A 24,221-nucleotide genomic window follows, 5' to 3' on the forward strand; every position below is an offset into this window, starting at 1 on the left:
GTGGTGCAAAATGACTCGCTTAATAAATGAAGTGGTAACATTACGATTCTTCTTACAGCAACATGAAGCAGTCTTCTGATTGCCTTATTATTTCCAGAACCACAATATGCCATTGCAACACTGTACATTCCAGAACGTCTGAGAATAGGGTCCTGTACATAACAGAAAAGACACCAATTATGAAATGCAAACTTTTACCACACTAGCTGACTAAAATGTGCTAGAAAATACACTTAATTATAATTTTTATTCTTCTGTATCGTTGCCAGGTAATTTTTCCAAATTCTTTTTCAAGCAGTTATCATTTGGAATCATTTAGTTAACTGTTCATTTGTTAAATGACCAGCTAAATCATTAATGAACGATGAAAACATTAGTTCAACCAGTTCATTTTTTTAAAAGTTATGTTCTCTGGGACCCACTATCATTGACAATCTCTAATTCCCCCTCAAGAAGGTGATGTATAAATAACTGCCACCTTGAAATGTTGCGGTTCATCTGGTAAAAGCACTTTCAGAGAATCCCACTGTGACAGTGAGATATGAACTCTTATTCATTGCTCCAGATTTACAAAATTTTGCAGCCAGTAAATTAACCACGTTCCCCACCTAAGATACTCTACATCCTAGACCTAAAACATGGATGTGAATGTATATACAAAAACATGCATTATATCAAGCAAATTAATTATTTATTAAAAACATTGGTCGATGCTACTACAACCCATTTGAGCTCACTGTACCATATATTTAATAGATGTCCCACAAACACAAAATAAATTAGATGATGATGCTTTGGCAGAAAATGTTGATATCACTCTTACCTTGTCTCTACAAAGACTCTCAATGAGAGCATCTGCTTCTTCCATTCTGCCATACATCACCATAGCAATGCCCACAGCCAAGCCACGAAGAATCTTCTCATGCTGGGTCTCCTGAGCATAACCCACCATATCCTCAATTGCTTGAGCTGACTTGGATCCTAACATGACCAATCCCAGTGCAAGACCAGCTGCCTCACCTGCACAGATCAAGAAAATCAACAAACATTTTAAACAAAATTCAGAGTAGCATTCCAGTTATTTTTAAATAATAAACAAAGAAAAATAATTCATTCCACCCAATTAAATTGCTTTGTGTGATCTTTATTCTACTCAATTATCCGAGTATCTGCTTTAAAATGGGATCATATTGTTTATACAGTAAAGAACGGAAGGTTTAGCATTCTAACCTCCAATTGCGTAGGACAATGACAAATGACAAATCAAATCCCCGGGTAAGAAATTATCTGCTGACACTTTACATAGAGGGAATGTTGTATAATTGGAGAAGCTATCTTCAGAAGAACTATTAGTCCTAAGGCTCCACCTACAATCAAATAAAAATTAAATAGAATTGGTGCCACGATGGTAAAATTCCAATAATGTGATTGACAATATTTTTTTGCAAATCTCAATAGTTAGTAACTGGCTCACTTGGTTCTATTTTCGACACTCACTTTACACTCACCATGCCCCTTTCCTGCGCTCCCATTACATTCACAAATTCTACATTGCTAGAAAAACTGACTGCAGTCACCCAATATTTTTTTCTGTCCTACATGCGAATAGCTACCAATATTTTGGAGTGAGAGGAAGAGAGGAAGAGAAGGAATTCAGGGTCATTAGAATGAAAATCAAGAGAGTTAGCCATACAATGGACAATGTTACAAGCCCCATGGAGGGCTTTGTACAAATGATTATTTTATGTAGGACTGTGTTTTTCTCTCCCTTACCAGTAACTGCATCATCTTGATATAGATTTGTTTTGAGAAGATCATAGACATCCTGTCGAGCAGTACCCAGTGCAGCCAAACCAAGACCAAGACATCCACCATGACGTACAATCTACATAGAAAAATAAATGTCAAAATCTACTTTTTAAACACTGACAAGTAAAACCAAAGCTAGATACTTTCTGTAATCTAGTTTGCAAAAACATATACAAGAGATGCTAAACTTATGGCAACTGGCAACTTTAACTAAATAATCAACAATAAAAATACAATTCCAAATAAAGATTTTGAAGCCTTGTGCCTCTGCTGAAATCATTTTGGTACAAGTTGACATAGCAGCTCACAAATATGTATCCAAATTGAAGCTGAATGTTCAAAACAATTATTATTTGCCTGCTACTAAAAATAGGTCATAAAATAATTAATTCTCAACTGGAACATTGAATTACATATGCCACAGTTGACATATAAAACTATCTGCGTAGAGTAGAGTAATATAATTAAAAAATCCAAGCGAATGAGGTTTATTAGGACTGAAACATTTCCACAAAGCCCATCGCCTAACTGCAGTGTTCTTGGAGTCTACAAAGACTTCTGTGAGGTAAAAGCGATGGTGACCGAATTAAATGAGTTGAATTAATTACATAAATATACAAAGACAGGCATTACAGGCTAAAAACATAGAAAATAGGTGCAGGAGTAGGCCATTCGGCCCTTCGAGCCAGCACCACCATTCAATATGATCATGGATGATCATCCAAAATCAGTACCCCGTTATGGCTTTTTCCCCCAGATCCCTTGATTCTCTTGACCCCAAGAGCTAATTCTAACTCTCTCTTGAAAACTAGATATGTTGCAGTTATGGTTGTGTGGCAGCTGATGAAAATCATTAGAATTCATGGCAATCAAATCCATAGGTCAAGGAACACTGGCTCAGAGAAAGAGATGTGGACACCACACTGCAGCTTTACATATAAACTGTTACCTGGACACTGTTCCAGAAGCCAGTAATCCACCCCCACTTAGAACCGTGGAATGAGTTAATCAAGTGAGGAAGGTATAACAACTGGGTATTGGTAATAGGCAACACTGTAAGGGCTTCAACCTGTGGTTGAGAATAGAGACTGTAGGGAGGATGAGCAAACTGACCTCAACGCTTTGGTAACGGGGGGCAATTGAAACAGAGCAATGAAGAGGAACATAGTGGCTGCTGGGGATACTGTTAGAGGAATGGACAATATTCTCTGCATTCACAATTGTGAATCCCAAGGGCCGAGTTGTTATTTAAAGGTGAAATAAACAGTGTGCATACAAACATAAGATTGCACCTTGGTAATTATAATGAAACATAATTCTTAAGGGACTTGACAAGGTAGATGCAGGGCTAATACTTCCCCAAGTCTCTAGAACAAGGGGGAATTGTCTCGGAGTAAACGGTCCTCCATTGAGGACCATGATAAGAGGTTACATCTCCGGCTAAAGGCTGGTGACTCCCTGGAATTGTACCCAAGAGGATGAGAGGCTAAGTTGCTGCATACATTTAAGACTTATTAACACCAATCAATACATTTAAGATGGATATTTTTGAGAGAATTATAGGATATGCTAGTGCCGTAAAGTCGTGCTAAGGTACAATCTCAACCATAATCTTAATGCACAACACAAAAGGCTTGAGGGGCTAAATAGTATACTCGTGCTTCTATTTCTTATGTTGTTATAATTGTGTCCAAGATAAAATTCTGATCCCTTAATGTTCACATAAATAAATTTGGCACTTACATCATTACTTGCATTCTTTAGCTGGTTGAGCAAATATTCTATAATGTCCCCACCATGATTTGCATGGATGAGACCAAGGGCATACAGGCCTCCCCCTTCCTGATAAGCTGAGCCGGGTGAGGAGTCCTTCGGCAGATATGTGGCCATCAACTGCAATGCTTCCTTTTCATGGCCCTTGGAAAGAAACAGAAATTGTATTTCCAATTCATATGCCCTCAATTTCTTTAATAACTAATTTTTTTCACATTTACTATTATTTTGAGAGTATGCTATTTTCTGCCAGAATTGCTGTACAATGTTAAAATGGACTCCACATAGTCAATCTGTAGCTAATCAGCAATTTCGATTAGACAATAATCAGCAATGTTAACCCTTTTCAAAGTATATTTTTGATGCCCCTGCCAAAGTTCACATACCAACGTCTCTACTGCACAGTAGCAAGTTTATTCACTGAATCATATATCAACATTGGTTTTGTACGTGGGAGGTCTGTCTCACAAATTTGATCGTGTTTTTTGAAGACGTGATCAAAAAGGTTAATGAGAGCAGAGCTGCAGATGTTGTGCACATGGATTTCAGTACGACATTCGACCAGGTTCTGCATGGTTGGCTGCTCTGGAAGGTTAGATCCCATTGGATCCAAGGAGAGATAACTGAATGAATAGCAAATTGACTTCATGGAAGGAAGCAGAGGGTGATGGTGGAAGGTTGCTTCTCGGACCGGAGGACTGTGACTAGTGGTGTGCCTCAGGGTTCGGTGCTGGGCTCATTACTGCTTCACATCTACATTATTTTAATGATTTGGATGAGAACATACAAGGCAAGTTTACTGATGATACAAAAGTGGGTGGTTTTGCAGATAGTGAAGATGGTCGTGAAAGTTTGCAGCAGGAACTGGATCGATTGGACAGGTGGGCTGAGGAATGGGTGATAGAATTTAATACAGAGAAGTGGGAGGTGTTGCATTTTGGGACGTCTAACAAGGGCAGGACCTACACAGTGAATGGTAGGCCTCTGGGAAGTGTTGTAGAGCAGAGGGCTCTAGGAGTGCAGGTGCATGGTTCCTTGAAGGTCGAGTCGCAGGTAGATAAGCTGGTCAAAAAGGCTTTTGGCATTTTGGCCTTCATCAGTCAGAGTATTGAGTATAGAAGTTGGGAGGTCATGTTGCAGTTGTATAACACGTTGGTGAGACCGCATTTAGAGTATTGTGTTCAGTTCTGGGCACCATGTTATCGGAAAGATATTGTCAAGCTTGAAAGGGTGCAGAGAAGATTTACGAGGATGTTGCCAGGACTAGAGGGTGTGAGCTATAGGGAGAGGTTGAGTAGGCTGGGTCTCTATTCCTTGGAGCGCAGGAGGATGAGGGGTGATCTTATCTATATACTAAAACTCTAGTTTGTTATCTTGTTTGTGACTGAACTTCAGCCAAAACAGTACACGATAGCGTGACAATTTTAGGTCCACATTACTCACCATCGTCACTTTAGTGATAATGCAAGTAGTTTTATTGAAATCGGTGTTATATATTTAAAGTTATTCACATTTTAAAGTTTAAATCTATCTCCTAGGGAGGGAGGGATGGGGTGGAGGGAGGGGGAGGATAAGGGGGTTTGAGGGGGAGAGGAGGGAGGGGGAGAGGAGGAGAGGGGATGGGGGAGAGAGGAGGAGGAGGGGGCAGAAGAGAGGGTGCTGCATCAATGCAGCAGAGGTTTGTGCCCAACGGGTCCACTTGCTCTAGTAGGTGTATAAAATCATGAGGAATAGATCGGGTAAATGCCCAGAATATCTTGCCCAGAGTAGTGGAATTGAGGGCGAGGACATAGGTTCAAGGTGAAGGGGAAAAGATTTAATAGGAATCTGAGGGGTAACTTTTTCACACATAGGTTTGGAACAAGCTGCCAGAGGAGGTAGTTGAGGCTGGGACTATCTCAACGTTTAAGAAACAGTTAGACAGGTACATGGATAGGACAAGTTTGGAAGGATATGGACCAAGCACAGGCAAGTGGGACTAGTGTAGATTTGACATGTTGACGTGTGGACATGTTGGACCAAAGGGCCTGTTTCCACACTGTATCACTGTGACTCTATAACAAGACCAATTGTCTTCAGGACACAGGCAGCACGGTGGCACAGCAGTAGAGTTGCTGCCTTACAGTGCCAGAGACCCGGGTTAGGTCATGAGAATAGCTTCGCTCTGTATGGAGTTTGTACGCTCCCCCTATGACCGTGTGAGTTTTCTCCGGGTGCACCGGTTTCCTCACAATTCCAAAGTACAACAGATTTGTAGGTTAATTGGTTTTGGTGAAATTGTAAATTGTCCCCAGTGTAGGACTAATGTTAGTGTACGGGGTAATCGCTGGTCGTCGTGGACTCAATGGGGCAAAGGGCCTGTTTCCGCACTATATCTCTAAAGTCTAAAGATGGGAATTAGAAGCAAACTGAATAAAAATGATGACACAGAAACTAAAATCTGGAAGAGTACTTAAATATTGCATATACACTATTTACATCGTTTTTTTTAGTTTAGTTTAGAGATACAGCGCGGAAACAGGCCCTTTGGCTCAGCAGGTCCGCGCTGACAAGCAATCCCCGTGCACTGCACTCTCCTACACACTAAGGACAATTTACAATGTTTACCAAAGTCAAATTACCTACAATTACATCTTTGGAGTGTGGGAAGAAAAAGGAGCACCCGGAGAAAACACACGTGGTCACGGGCAGTACGTACAAAATTCGTACAGACAGCACCCGTAGTCAAGATCGAACCTGGGTCTTTGGCGCTGCAAGGCAGCAATGTCACCGCGCGGTCTGATGTTTTTCTTCATTTTGTTTCAATTAACTGTCACATTGCATTGCTATACACTGGAATACATTGTTCATTCTGCAAAATGACTACATAGAAAATAGGTAGCTACATCTCCTGCTGTGAAAGATTTTTTTAAATAATAAATTAACAGGTTTCATATCTTATTACTTTGTAAAGACTGGTTACTTCACAATGCCGGCTGTATATATATGATATGATATGATATGACACTCATTGTTGTTTAAACTCTCCTGCTTGCTTCTGTAATATATATTTTCAGAGGAATTGGATCTGTTCTCTTCAGCCACTAATTAAAATGAAAAGTTTGTTTGCAAAATCTATTTATATTTAACCTAATTCCAGAAATAATTTTACCAATTTGAATTTAGCCAGAACTAAAAAAAATCACTGAGTTAAGAGCAGTGTTGTGAAAGCCTACAAATGGTGTGTAGTGAATCTTCTACTATTAGAGAAAAAGGACAGAAACATTACAAACTGAATGAAAATGAAAACCTATATACAATCACAAATATTGGAGTAACTCAGTGGGTCAGGCAGCATCTTGGGAGAAAATGAATAGGTGACGTTACGGATCAGGACCCTTCTTCAGAATGATTGCAGGGGGGGGAAAAATCTGGAAGAGAGAAGAGGGGGCCGGACAAATCAAGTCAGGTGACAAATGACCCCAGGCAAGGAGGTTTCCTGATAGGCAGATTTTTGGACAAAGACTAGAGATGGGAGGTCAGAAGAAAAACAGTTCAGAACTGTGAAGCTAGTTGAAGGATCTTTGGTGGAAGGGAGGGGGTGGGGTGAGAGAAATTGGTGCAAGGACAGCCAGGGTTCAGGGGAAGGGAGTGAGGGTTGCTAACTATTTGAACTCTCCTTCCAGCATCATACTGAGCTTTCCGTCCTGGGCCTTCTCCATTGCCACAGGGAGGCCACGTACAAACTGGAGGAACGGCACGTCATATTCCGTTTGGGTTGCTTACAGCCCAACAAGATGAACATTGAATTCCCCAATTTTACATAACTAACTTACAACTCTCAGTCCTTTTTTTAAATAACCTCTGGAAAGACCTCCCTTCCCCCTCCCTTTTCTCCCCCCACTCCCTCCCCTTAACCCTTGCTGACCCTGCACAGGTTTTTCTCTTCCCCACCCCCCCCATCCAACAATGCATTTCTTTTGGGCTCCCACCTGCTTCTATCAGATTGCCTTTGTCCAACAATCTGCCTATCAGGGAACCACCTTGCCCAAGGTCATTTGTTGATTTGTCTGGCCCCCTCTTCTATCTTTCAGTTTTTATCCCACTCCTCACTGCAATCAGTCTGTAGAAGGGTCCTGACGCAAAACGTTTGCGATCCATTTTCTCCAGAGATGCTGGACCTGATTTACTCCAGCATTGTGTGTCTACCTTTGGTATAAAGCAGCACCTGCAGTTCCTTGTTATGACATGAAAAACAAAATAGTCTGATTCGGAAAAAAAAGCAAGCTGCTCCTTCAGCGTATTGCCACAGGGAGGCCACATACAAACTGGAGGAATTGAGTCATTACCTTATGGATGACTCCAAGACTGGCTGTTGCTGTAAATTTTGCCCAGTTGGTGGCTCTTGCTAACCACTCAAGATTCTCTCTAGAAAAACAAAATTCAATTGTCAACCTGATCCATAAGCAACATTTCCCCATTATCATTAATTCCGAGCTATTTATTAGTTCCTGACCGAGAGATTTAAAGATTGACTACAGTATCTAGATAACCATATGCAAGATGAGACAATTCTATAAACTATGGTTCACAACTATCAATTTCAGCCTGTATAGCTTAACTAACCAATAGTTAAATGCAACTAGAGAAGCATATTGCAGCAGAATAAACAAGCTTATTTGCTTGTCAAATTTCTGACATGACACCATAGGTATAAAGACCCACACGAAGGACAAAAATTCAGCAGTTTTCATAGCCTGGAATTGATATTTCTCTACCCCACAGAACATTAAGTATTTTGCAACTATAATGGTCCACATCTTCAGCTGACCAACAACATGCAAGATAGTAAAAGGAAATTAAAAAATTGTACAGAAAGACATTTGCACAAAACACAATTAGAAAAATAACAAGTTAATGGTAGTGTGAGAGGTGGTTTGTAGTACCCTTCCATCTCTAGATACGAGTGCACTGGTCTAATCATTGTGCAACTGGAGTTCATTATTGGTGGGCACAGGTTTCTCAATAACACGAGTTGCAATTTCAATCAAACTCATTTGAAGAGCTCGGACAGGCATAATCGGCTGCAAGATTATTCGATTCACTGTAGTTGCCATTGCTTCCGTTCCATACTTTACCCGGTAGAAATGGGAACATACACATTATCAAAGTATAATGGAATTCGAGCTAACAAACAGTAAATGTGTCTAACTTCCTAACTAGAGAAAGGAAAGCTTGCCATAAACGATATGAAAGTTAGTTTTGAAATACTTAGCTTTGACGTATTTTTGCCCAATATCACTTGGACACAATGAACGGTATTTCTCTAAAAGTATTTTAGATTATAAATCTGGCCTTCTGCACAAACATTTGCCACAGGCCACAATTTATCTGAACTCAAAAGATGGATATTTAGGCTGAATGTGCCCACCACATCACAGTATATGTTTCCCCATTGACAATCAATGGGCTCACTAGACTCATGATGGTAGATTTCCTCAGCATGGCTGGCAAAACTGCACATTTGCCTGTCTCAGTTGGACCTCTCATGGACAACACATGCCCGGTATTGCTAATCAACTCGGTAGAAGTTCTGGCCCCTTCTTTCCACCCACTTAAGATGAACGGAAATTAGTTTCCATCATGAACTAATGAAAAGGTTCATACCTTAATCAAGAAAGGCTTAAATATATTGTCATTTTTGTAAAACAAAAACAAAAATTTGTTTAATCTTACAACTTTACAATTAAGAAAAAACTTGTACTGCATATCCATTTACCTGAGAAACTGGTCACTTGTTGTTCCACAGTGCATAAAGGAATTAGCTATCACTGTTGCTGTATGACAAACTGAGTTTCTGACTGCATCCTGGCAAATAGATACATTTTATTCAGTAACATTACAAATGAGTTTTTCAAATTCTAATGCTAAATTTAGATTATCGTTACCTTTGTGTTTTTTAATATCATAAGATCTGTGTTGTTATTTAGTATTAAAAACTGTAATTGTAACTCGATGGACATTTCACCACTTAATATTGTTATCATTTTTGTGTTCTGATCATGCAAGTTGGATTCTGAAGTCTGAAAAACAAAATATAAATATTAGAGCATTTTAAAGCAACACACATTTATCTGAATTATATGAAATATATACACTCACACTTCATATGGATTATAAAGCAAATCAAAGAACCCATAATTTATCCCCCAGGAAGACTCATTCTAGAATTAGAAAATAATGTAATTCCCAAGTTTATATTCACATTAGATCTCCAATCTCTCCAACAGTCATTTCCCTCATTCATACTACCCTAAAAAAAAATTATAGCACAAAAACTATTTAATCCAAATTCAGGTTTATAATACCACAAATGATTAATTATCTAAATTCCCACTCTCTTTTCTACAGGGATAATTACCGTTTTGTATCTTAAAATCTTACCTTAATAACCAATTTAAGATTCTCATCAGCCAAACAGCCTGACACTATTACTAAAATAGCATCAAGATTAGTTTTCACACTCTTGTACTCAGAAAAATGAAGCCAACTGAAGAAGTTGAAATAACACACAAGCTCCATCATGAAACTTGCTATTGAGGGCGTGCAGCGTAGGTTTACTAGGTTAATTCCCGGAATGGCGGGACTGTCATATGTTGAAAGACTCGAGCGACTAGGTTTGTATACACTGGAATTTAGAAGGATAAGAGGGGATCTTATCGAAACGTATAAGATTACTAAGGGGTTGGACATGTTAGAGGCAGGAAACATGTTCCCAATGTTGGGGGAGTCCAGAACCAGGGGCCACAGTTTAAGAATAAGGGGTAGGCCATTTAGAACAGAGATGAGGAAAAACTTTTTTAGTCAGAGAGTTGTGAATCATTGGAATTCTCTGCCTCAGAGGGCAGTGGAGGCCAATTCTCTGAATACATTCAAGCTCTTAAGGATAGCGGAATCAGGGGGTATGGGGAGAAAGCAGGAACGGGGTACTGATTGAGAATGATCAGCCATGATCACATTGAATGGCGGTGCTGGCTCGAAGGGCCGAATGGCCTACTCCTGCACCTATTGTCTATTGTCTATTGAAACCAAAAAATGTTAATTAAAATTCATCTGCTGAAATCTACAAATTGGACAATAGTTTTATATCTTTTTGAAATCTAAGTAAATAACATTAGATAGCTAATATGCAAAATTCAAAGCAATCTTATTGAAATATAAAGACATTTTGCATACTTTAGCTCAGTTAGTTAAAGAAACAAGAAGAAAAAATTCCCAGTCAAGAAATCATTAGAAACATAGAAAATTGAAAATTGATTCTTCTGATTCCTTTCACAATTGGGGACGTATTGATTGAAGCTACAAATTAATTAACATGGGTAATCTACTAGCCAGTGGTCATGATTAAATTGAAACGCTTCACTTAAGATAAAAATTTAATTCTCCAAACAAGTTTCATCAGCTGTGCTATGATTACACGAAGTGGATTCATGCACACTAGTATTTGCACACTTTTAGTGCCAAATACACTGCCATATCAAAATTTAAAAGGTAAAAAATGAAAAAAATGCAGCCTGGCATTATAAGCCATCTGTCATCTGTATTTTTTTCTGTAAAAAGGTTACATGAATGTAATTTACTGAAAAAAGCAAAAAGTGATCAAAAGGAATTGTGAACATTTCTCTTCACAAAAAAAGTCCGTGATTCTGAATTAGTTCTGAACATCACCCAACAGCAGTAATCATTGTAAGAATTCTCATATTTATTGGAGAAATCGCAGTTCCCAAAATAGGTAATATGAAAAAATGAACATGGAAAGGGGGAAGGGGCTGGGGAGAAATGGATTGGTGGAAGCAGTGCAAGAAACATAAGAAAATACTCCTTAACCTCTCACCAATTCTGTGCTTTTGATGGAAACTATTGGAGAACTGGCCAACTTTTCTTCTGTCTCCATGGTTTCACTAGAGATAGAATTCAGAATATTAATGATAAAGAAATGTTAACAGCTTGGCTCATTTAATTATCATTTCTAGCTTAGCTTTATCTTTGCAGCTTATCGCCTCTGGTATTCCCAATGCTCTATATTAATTTTCTATGTGTAATTAAAAGCAGAAATGTGTTATTGCTTTGGCAGAGTATAATTAACCATAACCATATAACAATTACAGCACGGAAACAGGCCCGTTCGGCCCTACCAGTCCACGCTGACCACTTTCTCTGACCTAGTCACATCTACCTGCTCTCAGACCATAACCCTCCAATCCCCTCCCATCCATATACCTATCCAATTTACTCTTAAATAATAAAATCGAGCCTGCCTCCACCACTTCCACCGGAAGCTCATTCCATACAGCCACCACCCTCTGAGTAAAGAAGTTACCCCTCATGTTACCCCTAAACTTTTGTCCCTTAATTCTGAAGTTATGTCCCCTTGTTGGAATCTTCCCCACTCTCAAAGGGGAAAGCCTACCCACGTCAACTCTGTCCGTCCCTCTTAAAATTTTAAAAACCTATATCAAGTCCCCCCTCAACCTTCTACGCTCCAAAGAATAAAGACCCAACCTGTTCAACCTCTCTCTGTAGCTCAAGTGCTGAAACCCAGGCAACATTCTAGTAAATCTCCTCTGTACCCTCTCCATTTTGTCAACATCCTTCCTATAATTTGGCGACCAGAACTGCACCCCATACTCCAGATTCGGCCTCACCAATGCCTTGTACAATTTTAACATTACATCCCAACTTCTATACTCGATGCTCTGATTTATAAAGGCAAGCATACCAAACGCCTTCTTCACCACCCTATCCACATGAGATTCCACCTTCAGGGAACAATGCAGAGTTATTCCCAGATCCCTCTGTTCCACTGCATTCCTCAATTCCCTACCATTTACCCTGTACGTCCTATTTTGATTTGTCCTACCAAAATGCAGCACCTCACACTTATCAGCATTAAACTCCATCTGCCATCTTTCAGCCCACCCTTCCAAAAGGCCCAAGTCTCTCTGTAGACTTTGAAAATCTACTTCATTATTAACTACACCACCTATCTTAGTATCATCTGCATACTTACTAATCCAATTTGCCACACCATCATCCAGATCATTAATGTAAATGACAAACAACAGTGGACCCAACACAGATCCTTGGGGTACTCCACTAGACACTGGCCTCCAACCTGACATACAGTTGTCAACCATTACCCTCTGGTATCTCCCATTCAGCCATTGTTGAATCCATCTTGCAACCTCACTATTAATACCCAACAATTTAACCTTCTTAATCAACCTTCCATGTGGAACCTTGTCAAATGCCTTACTGAAGTCCATATAGACAACATCCACAGCCTTGCCCTTATCAATTTCTCTGGTAACCTCTTCAAAAAATTCAAGAAGATTAGTCAAACATGACCTTCCAGGCACAAATGCATGTTGACTGTTTCTAATCAGGCCTTGTTTATCCATGTGATTATATATATTGTCCCTAAGTATCTTTTCCATTAATTTTCCCACCACAGACGTCAAACTAACAGGTCTATAATTGCTAGGTTTACTTTTAGAACCTTTTTTAAACAAAGGCACAACATGCGCAATGCGCCAATCTTCCGGCACCATCCCCGTTTCTAATGACGTTTGAAATATTTCCGTCATAGCCCCTGCTATTTCTGCACTAACTTCCCTCAATGTCCTAGGGAATATCCTATCAGGACCTGGAGACTTATCCACTTTTATATTTTTCAAAAGTGTCCATACCTCCTCTTCTTTGATCTCATAATTTCCATCGCTACTCTACTTGTTTCGCTTACCTCACATAATTCAATATCCTTCTCCTCGGTAAATACCGAAGAAAAAAATTGTTTAATATCTCCCCCATTTCTTCCGGCTCAGCACATAGCTGTCCACTCTGACTCTCTAATGGACCAATTTTATCCCTCGCTATCCTTTTGCTATTGACATATCTGTAGAACCTCTTGGGGTTTACTTTTACATTAACAGAAGCATATGGCTGATATCTTCGTATTCCATTAATAACAAAATATATTTTAAATAGTTTCCTTAAAATAGGGACATTTTGGGAAAATCTGTAAGTATATTTGTAAAATCAAAGTAAGTTCAGAAAGGATTGCCATGGTATCAGCATCCCTACAATATTGTAGAATAAATCACTGCATCAACAATGACTCTTGGCAGAAAAAATATCATGCTTTTACCTTTCCTTTTCAGTGGTTGGTACAGTACCAGTGTTTGTAGAACCTGGTACCACAGCAATAGGAGTGCCTACGGTCTTAAGGTTCTGGATGACACTCGACAAGAATTGTTGGCTGGCACTCTCATACAAGTCAAAACAGATTTGATAGGCCATCAGAAGGTTGTCGTCCTTCACAAGTTTTTCCAGGATATCGCTGACTGCTTGGGGGTCATCCAGGAAAATGAGACACTGCAAAATCAAAATTTCAAACGTCAGAACAAGTCCTTCCGCAACTGTATAAAACATTTCTGCTGTGTGAGAGCCCAATTGTGTCTTCTGTTGGCATGTAAAGCAAACTTGAAGTTATCTTTATATCAAAACTTGTCTCTCCGTCATTTCTCCTTGGAAATTTTGGAATACTTTTTCACTGATTTATCTCCTTGCCTCCCACTTCTAAACCTTCTTGCCAAGCACAGCTGAACCAAATAGATTTCTGTGCATTACAATAGGGAAGACTAAGATGATGGAGGACATTTTTAATTCCCTTCAGTAGACACACAGATAACACAGTCTGAAGAAGGGTATCGACCCAAAACGTCACCCATTCTTTCTCTCCAGAGATGCTGCCTGTCCTGCTGAGTTACTCCAGCATTTTGTGTCTGCACAGATAACACAGTTAGCCAGAAAAAGATGTCGGCAAGCAAGGCTAATAAAATATGACTGATGAGAGAATGGGTATAAGTATCATTCTACTGACTGGCATTTACTCACTGCCCAAAACAACTATAAACAGGAATGGGGAGGTAACATAGTGCAACTGATATCTTTTTAAGTATTTGGTGATGTATGAATTACATAATGGGAAAAAAAATGAGATGAACAAAATTTGAAATAAAACACATAAAATACTCAACATGTAACATGGCATCTTTGGAGAGCGAAAACAAGTTTGCGTTTCAGCTCAAAACATTAATGGTTTCTCTTTCCACAAAACCTACTTGATCATAGTATTTCCTGCATTTTCTGTTTTTTCATGAATTTGAATAGCTGACTTCAATTCTAAATGCTCCTATAAAAGCACTACAAAATTATTAACTGAAATTCCGATTTATGGTCAGAACTTGAAAATGGTATTACCTGACACACATTAATGAAGTCTGGCTTTTCCAGATTCACATAGAGCTTGACCAGAACACGAAGGACTTCATTTCTGAATTGCTTATTCTGCATCAGTGACATGCACACTTTTACACTATATGCAAGCATCGCAGAGATGTCACTCTGTGAAAGAAAACAAGAGTTAAATATGGCACCATTCAACTAATGTTGTTTCCCTGGCATGATATACCAAAAGGAACTTGTATGATTAAAAAAATGTTAATTAATGTCAATGATGCAATATATCTTCATTTCACCATAATACATGGAACATCGTACAGCCCAGGAACAGGCTCTTCAGCCCATCATTTCAGTGTTGACCATGATACCGATCCAAATTGATCCCATCTGCCTGATGGGATCCACCCCAGGTTACTGAGACATGGGGAGATTGCAGTAGAGCTTTCTATCCTCTCGAGCCACATGTGAGGTCCTGGAGGACTAGTAGCTAATGTTGTTCGTTGGTTTATGAAGGGATAATCTAGGAATTCATATGCCTGTGAGCCTGACAACAGCGATTGGAAAGCAATGGGAGGATTCCTCGGGAATAGATTTACTCATATTTAGTTGAGAATGGGATAATTAAGGACAGTCAGCATGGCTTTGTCTGCAACAGATCATGTTTCACTGACAATTGAGTTTTTTCTTGAGATAAATAAGGTGATAGGTGAAGGGTTAATTGACGTTGTCTGCATGCTTTTAGTGAGGCATTTGGTGAAGTCCTTCATGGTGGGTAGATTGAGACGATCAAGATTCAAGGGATCCAAGGTGACTTGGTTGTTTGGATTCCAAACTGACTTACTATTAGAAGGCAGAGGTTAGTGGCAGAAGGGTGGTATTCTGGCTGGAGAAATGTGGTGGTCAGAGATATCTGTGCTGGGACCTCTGCTGTTTGTGATATACATATAAGTGACTTGTACACAAATGTAGATTTATCCAAAGAAAGTAGAGGTAAGACAAAGCCTGGCAAGTGATGGGTGGATACAGGCGAGGGGGACTTTTGATAGGCAGTAAATTGGACAAAGGCCAGAGATGAAAAGATAAAAAGGTTGAAATAAGAATAGAAGAGTTGTGAATTGTGAAGCCAGAGGTAAGTTGGTAGGAGAGGGGAAGGGGAGAAATGGGTGCGACAAGATGGGGCACAGAGAAGAGAGGGAAAGGAAAAAAAAGGGCTGGGGGTTGTAGGTTAATTATCTAAAATTGGAGAATGCAATTTCCATACCATAATGATTGCCGAGTATACGTTTGGCTTCGCTGTGTGAATGCAGTTGGCATGGACTTAGTGGACCGAAGGGTCCGTTTCCATGCTGTGTCACTAAACTAAACTCTACCTGCTGTTTCTCTACCCACATTTCCAACTTGTCTACACCCCGCCAAATCCTTTAACATCCTTCCTCATATCCCACAACTCTGCCAATGTTTGTGCCATTTGCAAACTCAGTAATCAGCACACCTATATTCTCATCTAAATCAATTAAATATATCACAAACTTCAGTGCACTATTTTGAAATTCCACATTAAAGATTTACTCAAATTGCAGTTATTAATTCAATAAAGGAAATGAAGTAGCAAACAAGCACAAAACTGCAGCACTTCATCAACACTAACGTTATATTACTTACGGATTCGAGAATCACTTTCTCAAAGACATCAAGCCTCCTGGTCTCCAAAGCAATGCCAATTGCCTGCTTGTATTTGTGGTCATCAAAGCATCGTTGGAACATCTTATTCACAATACCTTCTAATCGAGGGTCGATAGGTTTCTTCTCCTCAACATCAGGTAGTTCTCTATTTTCAACTCGAAGTTTTGTATAATGATCAATACATTTAGCTGCAACAAAGAATTCAAATGTTTCAACTGCAGTAATCTTTGTTGACATCAACAAAGTCACAACTACTCATTGCCTTGCCTTCAAGAGCCAGAGCTTCCAATCCTTCTTCCTTGGTAAACATATTTAAACAATTCCATGGCTATCATGCTAAAATACTGTCGTCGAACAAGTACATTTTTCTTGTCTGACAAATGTTGAAACATCAAAACATAACTGATCAGGACAAAATAAATTCATAGCAAAATGGTGGGGCAGCTCGCAGAGTAGCTGCCTCACAGTTCGAGCAACTGCATTCGGTCCCGACCTCTGCTGCTGCTGTGCAGTTTACACACTCTCCATGTGACTGTGTGAATTTCCTCCCTGGATGCTTTGGTGCCCTCCACGCCTCAAAGATGTGCGTTGGATAGGTTAATTGGCCATTTTAGATTGCCTCCAGTGTGTATGCGAGTGGTAGAATCTGGGGGATGTTGACGGAGAATAAAATAGGAACAATGGAAGATTAGTGCAAATAGGTGCACAATTCCTCTAGCCTTACAAACCTGTCCCAATCTGCAACTTGTTTTGCACATCTTTTGGCAAAAGAATTGTATTTGGCAAAGATTACACCTCCATACTTGATTTCCACATTACAACTTTCTCCAATCTCAAAATTGTCTAAATTTTTGCACAGCCCTGCAAATGTTTTTGACGTTCCTTAATGTATGCTTAGCATCCATTTCCGTCAGACTTCATTAGTGGATATTGGGGCGTCTTCCTCCATCAAACAAGCATCATAAGTTCAAGTTGCTATAATCAATGCAGTTTGAATAATATTTAACTTAATCTCTAGCAGGGTTGTATCCTTAGTGCCGACTTTCCTGAATTTGGCATAAATTGACAAAATGTGAGCTTTCTCATGACTGCTGTGAAAATATTATATCAGTGTGATGATTTATATGGTTCAAGCACAATATGCTCAAGTCAAAAAATAAGAAATATATAAATTCTAAAATTACTTGCAAAAATCTTCTAATCACTAGACTAACAAAAAATATTTAACATAGCCAGTTTATGCTCATGTTTAACTTTCCACACATAATCCAAAATGTAATATTGACCTATCCTGTTCTTAATATTCCAATTATAGTTTCATCCATCTGAGATGAGGACAAACCTTTTCAGTCAGAGAGTTGTGAATCTGTGGAATTCTCTGCCTCAGAAGGCAGTGGAGGCCAATTCTCTGAATGCATTCAAGAGAGAGCTAGATAGAGCTCTTAAGGATAACGGAGTCAGGGGGTATGGGGAGAAGGCAGGAACGGGGTACTGATTGAGAATGATCAGCCACGATCACATTGAATGGCGGTGCTGGCTCGAAGGGCCGAATGGCCTACTCCTGCACCTATTGTCTTGTCTATACTTAATGTCAGCGCAGCTTCGGCATTAACCATAATATCTGGTACAACTTTAAATTGACGACATTGATCCATCATTTTCTGTAGTACCACCATCATGTTAAATAGGAAAGACTCAGGAAAAATAATTGGACACCTATCATGTACTATGGCCCAATAGTAACAGCTTAAACATACGTGTCCAGAACCTGTAATTTGATGGCCAAGTATAAGTTGGAGAGGCTAGATGCGGGAAGATTGTTCCCGATGTTGGGGAAGTCCAGAACCAGGGGTCACAGCTTAAGGATAAGGGGGAAGTCTTTTAGGACCGAGATGAGAAAACATTTCTTCACACAGAGAGTGGTGAGTCTGTGGAATTCTCTGTCACAGAAGGTAGTTGAGGCCAGTTCATTGGCTATATTTAAGAGGGAGTTAGATGTGGCCCTTGTGGCTAAAGGGATCAGGGGGTATGGAGAGAAGGCAGGTACAGGTTACTGAGCTGGATGATCAGCCATGATCATATTGAATGGCGGTGCAGGCTCGAAGGGTCGAATGGCCTACTCCTGCACCTATTGTCTATGTTTCTATCCCTCACTCCACTGTGACAAACCATGCCGGAGAACCTTCCCTGGTATCATAGAAAGGGCAGAAGGAAATGCTGGGTGCAACACATGGCACAACTACACATGCAATGTAACCTCAAGATGCAACAGGCCATCATCATCATGGACCAAAGATCAAATTCCAGACACAAGATGACAGTGACTGTATTTGATCAAGGCAGCAGTTAACCAATTACAATATCAAGTTAGAGAACATCACGGTGAAAAGATTTCAGTCTTTATGGTTATGTCTTGCACAAAGGACGACGACTGTGATTGTTGGAGGTCACTGCAGAAACTCTTATTCTCCCGGATAATCCTGAGACTTCAGCAAGACCTGTGATATAGTTCCGCATGGACCGTATTAGGGAACTGGAGCTACAGCTGGATGACCTCATTGGTGGTCCTCAGACTATCCTTGTTAGGACTTTGCTGGCTTTACCTTGCACTAAACATTATTCCCTCATCATGTATCTCTGCAGTGTAAATGCAGGCTCGATTGTAATCGTGTATTGTCTTTCCGCAACAAAAGCATTTCACGGTACCTAGGTACATCCAAGGACGTACACGCCACTGGAGATAAATGGGTCTACTGTGGATAGGGTAAGCAGTTTTAAATACTTGGGAGTCCACATCAAAGAGGATCTGACATGGGCAACGCACATTGCCGCACTGGTGGGTAAGGCAAAGCAGCGCCTTACCACCTTAGACAGCTGAGGAAATTCAGAGTGTCTCCGAGGATCCTTCAATGCTTCTACTCTGGGGCTGTAGAGAGCATCCTGTCCGGCAACATTACAGTCTGGTTTGGGAACAGCTCTGCCCAGGACAGGATGGCCCTGCAGAGAATAGTGCATTCGGCAGAACGCACCATGGGAACTACACTCGCCCCCCTGCAGGACCTATACATCAGGAGCTGCAGATTGAGAGCAAGCAAGATTATGAGGGACCCTTGCCACCCCAGCAACGGACTGTTCCAGCTGCTACGGTCAGGCAAGCGCCTCCTCTGTCACGCTGTGAAAACGGAGAGGATGAGACGGAGTTTCTTCCCACAGGCCATCAGGACTGTTAACCTTTATAACTCCAGGGACTAATTTTTGTCTTCTCTATATTAACTTTTATTTATATGCTATAACTGTAATTCTTTTTTGTGCACAATCCACAGGCATTGCCATTTTCATTTCACTGCACATCGTGTATGTGCATGTGACAAATAAACTTGAGTTGACTTGATAGCAATAAATTAAATTGAAACCTCAGGATTATCCGGAAAAATAAGAGCTTCATAGATCAGCAAGGTCACGCCCAAGGTCCAGGAAAACCATAGATGGGTGACCACTAAAAGATAGTGTCGGCAGAGTACAGGTAATCCATGTGGCCATTTAGCTTCAAAACCGATATACACTTTTGGATACTGTTGAAGGGGATGACAGTCAGGGGTGAGCAGCAGTAGCAGTCAGGTCTGTGATACTGAGCCTGGCTCTGAGGGACAGCGGGGGAGGATAATGTCAGGTAGAGCAATAGTGTTAGGAGACTTGTTAGATAGAGAGGCTAACAGGAGATTCTGTGACAGCATATTGAGACTTCAGGATAGCGTGTTGCCTCCCTGGTGCCAGGGATCCAGGGGGAATTAGCCGACATAATAGAAAATTGGCTTTATCGAAGGAAGCAGAGGAGAAAGGTTGATTTTTGGAAGAGTGGTCTGCGAGTAATGGTGTGCCTCAGGGATCAGTGCTAGGCCCATTGCTGTTTGTGGTTTATATCAACGAGTTGGATGTGGGTGGTATCTTAGAGAGCAAAGGTAGTTGTCAATAATTTCAGCAGGGTCTTGATCAGTTGTGCAAGTGGGCTGAGGAATGGTTAATGGAGTTTAATGCAGATAAATGCAAGGTATTGGATTTTGGGAAATCAAACCTGAGCAAGGCCTTCACAACAAATGGCAGGGCATTGAGAAGTGTTGTAGAGCAGAGGGATCTAGGAGTGCAGGTACATAGTTCCCTGAAAGTGGCATTGCAGGTAGATAGAGTGGATGCCACCAAGGCAGCAAAACTGTTACAATTGTCTCGTTTCGTTGGGTTGCTGTTAATTACTTAAATTATTGCATCGTATGGGAGGCGCATTCCTAATCTCATTGTACCCCTGGGTACAATGACAATAAAGATATATTGTATTGTATTGTAAGAAGGCTTTCGGTACATTTAGCTTCATCAGTCAGGGTATTGAGCATGGGAGTTAGGAATGTTAGGTTGCAGTTGCACAAGGCCACATTTGGAGTCACCCTGCTATCGGGTGGTGTTAAGCTGGAAGAGTGCAGAGAAGATTTACAAGGATCAAAAGTAGGTTCAAGAGCTCAAAGATCCACTACTGTGTACCTTTAATATTAAATTTAAAAATTATTATTGTTTAATTACCTTCATAACATAATTTGTAGAATTAGTACTCCATGGATAAAAATTAAAAGACTGCTAACCTATAATGGTTTCCACGTATTCTGATTCATCATTGACATTGAAGAGGTCCCCAGCTCCAAGTGCATAGTTCAATGATTCCTCAAAGGCTCCAAGATGATAAAAAACTTTGGATGCCACCAAGGCAGCAAATTCCCGGCTCCGGAATGTCTCATCTTCATATAGTTCTTCACTAAAAACAAGCACAATTTACTTAAGTAGAATATTTATATTTGGTGCTTTGGTGTTGTTGATACAAATCTATTAGACAATCGACAATAGGTGCAGGAGGAGGCCATTCGGCCCTTCGAGCCAGCACCGCCATCCAATGTGATCATGGCTGGTCATTCACAACAGGTACCCCGTTCCTGCATTCTCCCCATACCCCCTGACTCCACTATCTTTAAGAGCTCTATCTAGCTCTCTCTTGAAAGCTAGTTCAAGAGTGTTATCCTTCTGCATTTATGTTCTTCTTCTGCATTTATTTGTGAGCAATGAAACCAGCCTAGTTTTGACTATTGAGTGCAACTACAATGCTTGTTAATCCTTCAGAAACATTATTCTTCTAACCAGAAGTTATAATTTAATCATAATTTATTTGCATTAAAGCAGCTTGCTATATTGCTGTGCTGTGGTTTAAAGAAAATTATCCACAGCGGTAAAATGGAAAACGCTTAGTGATTCTGCGAGTTCAGTCAGTGCTCAAGTGCACATTAATGATATCATAGGAGTCAAAGTAAACTTAAAATGCTTCAAAATAAACTTCTTGCTCCCGTGATTCAGTACAGGCAAATATTAAAACAATTATCTCTTTAGTATTAAAGGTAGACAGAAAATGCTGGAGTAACTCAGTGGGGCAGGCAGCATCACTGAAGAGAAGGAATGGGTGACGTTTCGGGTCAAGACCCTTGTTTAGAAGGTCAGAAATCTGAGTTACACCAGCATTTTGTGTCCTTCGATTTAAACTAGCATCTGCAGTTCTTTCCTACACACTATCTCTTTAGTATTTGTGCACTATTAACCTTGAGAGCGGAGACAACTGACTGATTATTTCCTTGATACTTGACGGATTTACTAAAAGTGTAAAGGTACCCTTTTTAGAAGTGGCACAGCAAACTGGAGTACAAAGATACAATTGCATTCTAAAAGATATAACTGTTAAACCAATAAGAGATGTACAAACATGCAAAAATATGGCACTGAAATCTAAAATGATTTTGAATACAAAAAAAACTCCACTGGGAAACCTGCGCACATTTTATTAACTTCATCTCATCTGATTACTAAAACAAATCATGATGTCACATACTGGGAAAAAACATTCAAACACAAATCCCTTACATTTTAACCACAGATTCCGAAATTTCAGCCCAGAAGTCATTGACCACAGCGTTCAGCTTGTGCAGAGCAAACTCCTAGAACAGAGAAAAAGATATTAAGCAATGGCACATAATACATTACGCTGATTAACCAATTTAAGTGACAGTGTGAATTATATGTTCTTTATTCAGACTGGAGTGCAAAAGGTACAGATCTATCCAATTCTTACATTAACACCCTTACACCATAGGATCATCTGGTCATTAATTAGAACAATAACCTCAAACATTCATGGATAGTAAAGACTCAAAAGCCAAAATAAATCATTACAATCCAAGTATTGCCCTAAATTAGAAAGTCATGCTAATTTGTATTGTAATACTACATGGTACAAGTGTTTGTCCACCACTTTAAAAGTCAAAACTGCTCCACCAAATGAAAGTCTGCTCAAAGATCGTCGGTCAACCCCTTGAGAAACTCCATGAATCGGCCTACCACGATAACATGCTAAGGTTGGCCAACAACATTGGCTCTGACCCCGACCATGTCCTGAACAGTGAATACGAATTGTTACCATCAATTGTACCAAGATTTAATAAGGTTAGACTGAAGCACTCTTTGGTGCACCTGTCAATCCTGAAACTAAACATAGAACTTAATCCCAGACAAACGTATGTTGAAGGGTCTTGAATGCGTTGCCAATTGTGATTGTAATGTTATGGTGAATATATGTATCCTCGATTTTGTCTTACGTTCTTTGTCTTTGTTGATGTTGCAAGTGGAGCTGCTGAGATGCAAGAAATTTTTTAAGCTTGTTCTGACAATAAAGTATTATCGTATTATTTCAGCAGTGCTGTGGTTTGAGTATCAGAGAGACTACATTCCCAAGATATTCACACTTGTTTCACATTATAATTATTTGCAAAATCAGGTGACATTTACTGTGTTAAAGTCAAAATATATAGTAGTATTTCCAGAATGCAGAACTCCTCAACTCTTGCCTATTGTTTATCTGGAAATGAAGCACTTGCCTTGAGCTGAGGTTCTTTTTCATCCAGAAGCGAAATGATTCCGGCTAAAAAATGCAATTAAGAAGGAACAATTTAGCACATTACATTAATTAAGTCTAGTAAATCATGAATAACAAGCAGCCTTATTCAACAAGTTATCCAGGTAGAAAATAAATCAAAAAGACAGATTTTAGAAATCTGAAATAAATACAAAAAATATTGAAAATGTTCAGCAGCTCAAGCATCAGTGGAAAAAGAAGAGAGAGTTAACATTTCATGTTGAAGATCTTTCATCAGAATTGGGAAACAGAGAACATGTTAATTTTAAGTAGAGGCTATGGGGGGTACAAAGGAACGATCTGTGAATTGTCAGGGGGGATAAGCTGTCATAAAGTTTATAGGTTATTGAGGGTAGTTACAGAGAGAGCATGCATCTCAGCAAGAGTGCAAAACCACACGAGTGAGAGAGAGAACTGGGAATTGTGTCCAGGTTCAGCTCCTTAAAGAACGCCCTAGGTCCAGGAAGTGAGAAGGTGGGTGACCACGAGAAAGGGTGATAGGCAAGGGGTGCATGTGGCCCCTGTGGCCATCTCCCTTCAAATCAGGGACAATCTTTTCGGTGTTGTCGGCAGAGGATGACTTATCAAGGTTGAGCAGCAGTACCTGGCAGGACTGTGGCGCCAAGCCTGGCTCTGAGGCACTGCAGGGAGAGGTAACTCTATAGTTAGGGTGCAGACA

The 24,221-nt window shown here is 39.9% G+C and overlaps 2 protein-coding genes across 2 annotated transcripts in view; one reads left to right on the top strand and one right to left on the bottom strand.

The window, feature by feature from the left end:
* eif4e2 (eukaryotic translation initiation factor 4E family member 2) overlaps window positions 1-24,221 on the top strand; it is a 400,744-nt gene that overhangs the window by 307,879 nt on the left and 68,644 nt on the right. The window lies entirely within an intron of this gene.
* The window catches only part of psmd1 (proteasome 26S subunit, non-ATPase 1), an 82,185-nt gene that overhangs the window by 45,402 nt on the left and 12,562 nt on the right, over window positions 1-24,221 (bottom strand). Inside the window, exons 2-15 of the mRNA XM_078410236.1 lie at window positions 23,505-23,548; window positions 22,495-22,568; window positions 21,177-21,346; window positions 16,528-16,736; window positions 14,884-15,027; window positions 13,769-13,995; window positions 11,456-11,522; window positions 9,510-9,644; window positions 9,341-9,429; window positions 7,911-7,989; window positions 3,553-3,726; window positions 1,774-1,885; window positions 824-1,020; window positions 57-152 (exon numbers count right to left, since the gene is read on the bottom strand). Of these exons, the coding sequence (XP_078266362.1) occupies window positions 57-152; window positions 824-1,020; window positions 1,774-1,885; window positions 3,553-3,726; window positions 7,911-7,989; window positions 9,341-9,429; window positions 9,510-9,644; window positions 11,456-11,522; window positions 13,769-13,995; window positions 14,884-15,027; window positions 16,528-16,736; window positions 21,177-21,346; window positions 22,495-22,568; window positions 23,505-23,548 (1,817 nt within the window). The remainder of the gene's footprint in view (window positions 1-56; window positions 153-823; window positions 1,021-1,773; window positions 1,886-3,552; window positions 3,727-7,910; window positions 7,990-9,340; window positions 9,430-9,509; window positions 9,645-11,455; window positions 11,523-13,768; window positions 13,996-14,883; window positions 15,028-16,527; window positions 16,737-21,176; window positions 21,347-22,494; window positions 22,569-23,504; window positions 23,549-24,221) is intronic.

Source organism: Rhinoraja longicauda, chromosome 13 (assembly GCF_053455715.1).
Source record: "Rhinoraja longicauda isolate Sanriku21f chromosome 13, sRhiLon1.1, whole genome shotgun sequence".
Lineage (NCBI taxonomy): Eukaryota > Metazoa > Chordata > Chondrichthyes > Rajiformes > Arhynchobatidae > Rhinoraja > Rhinoraja longicauda.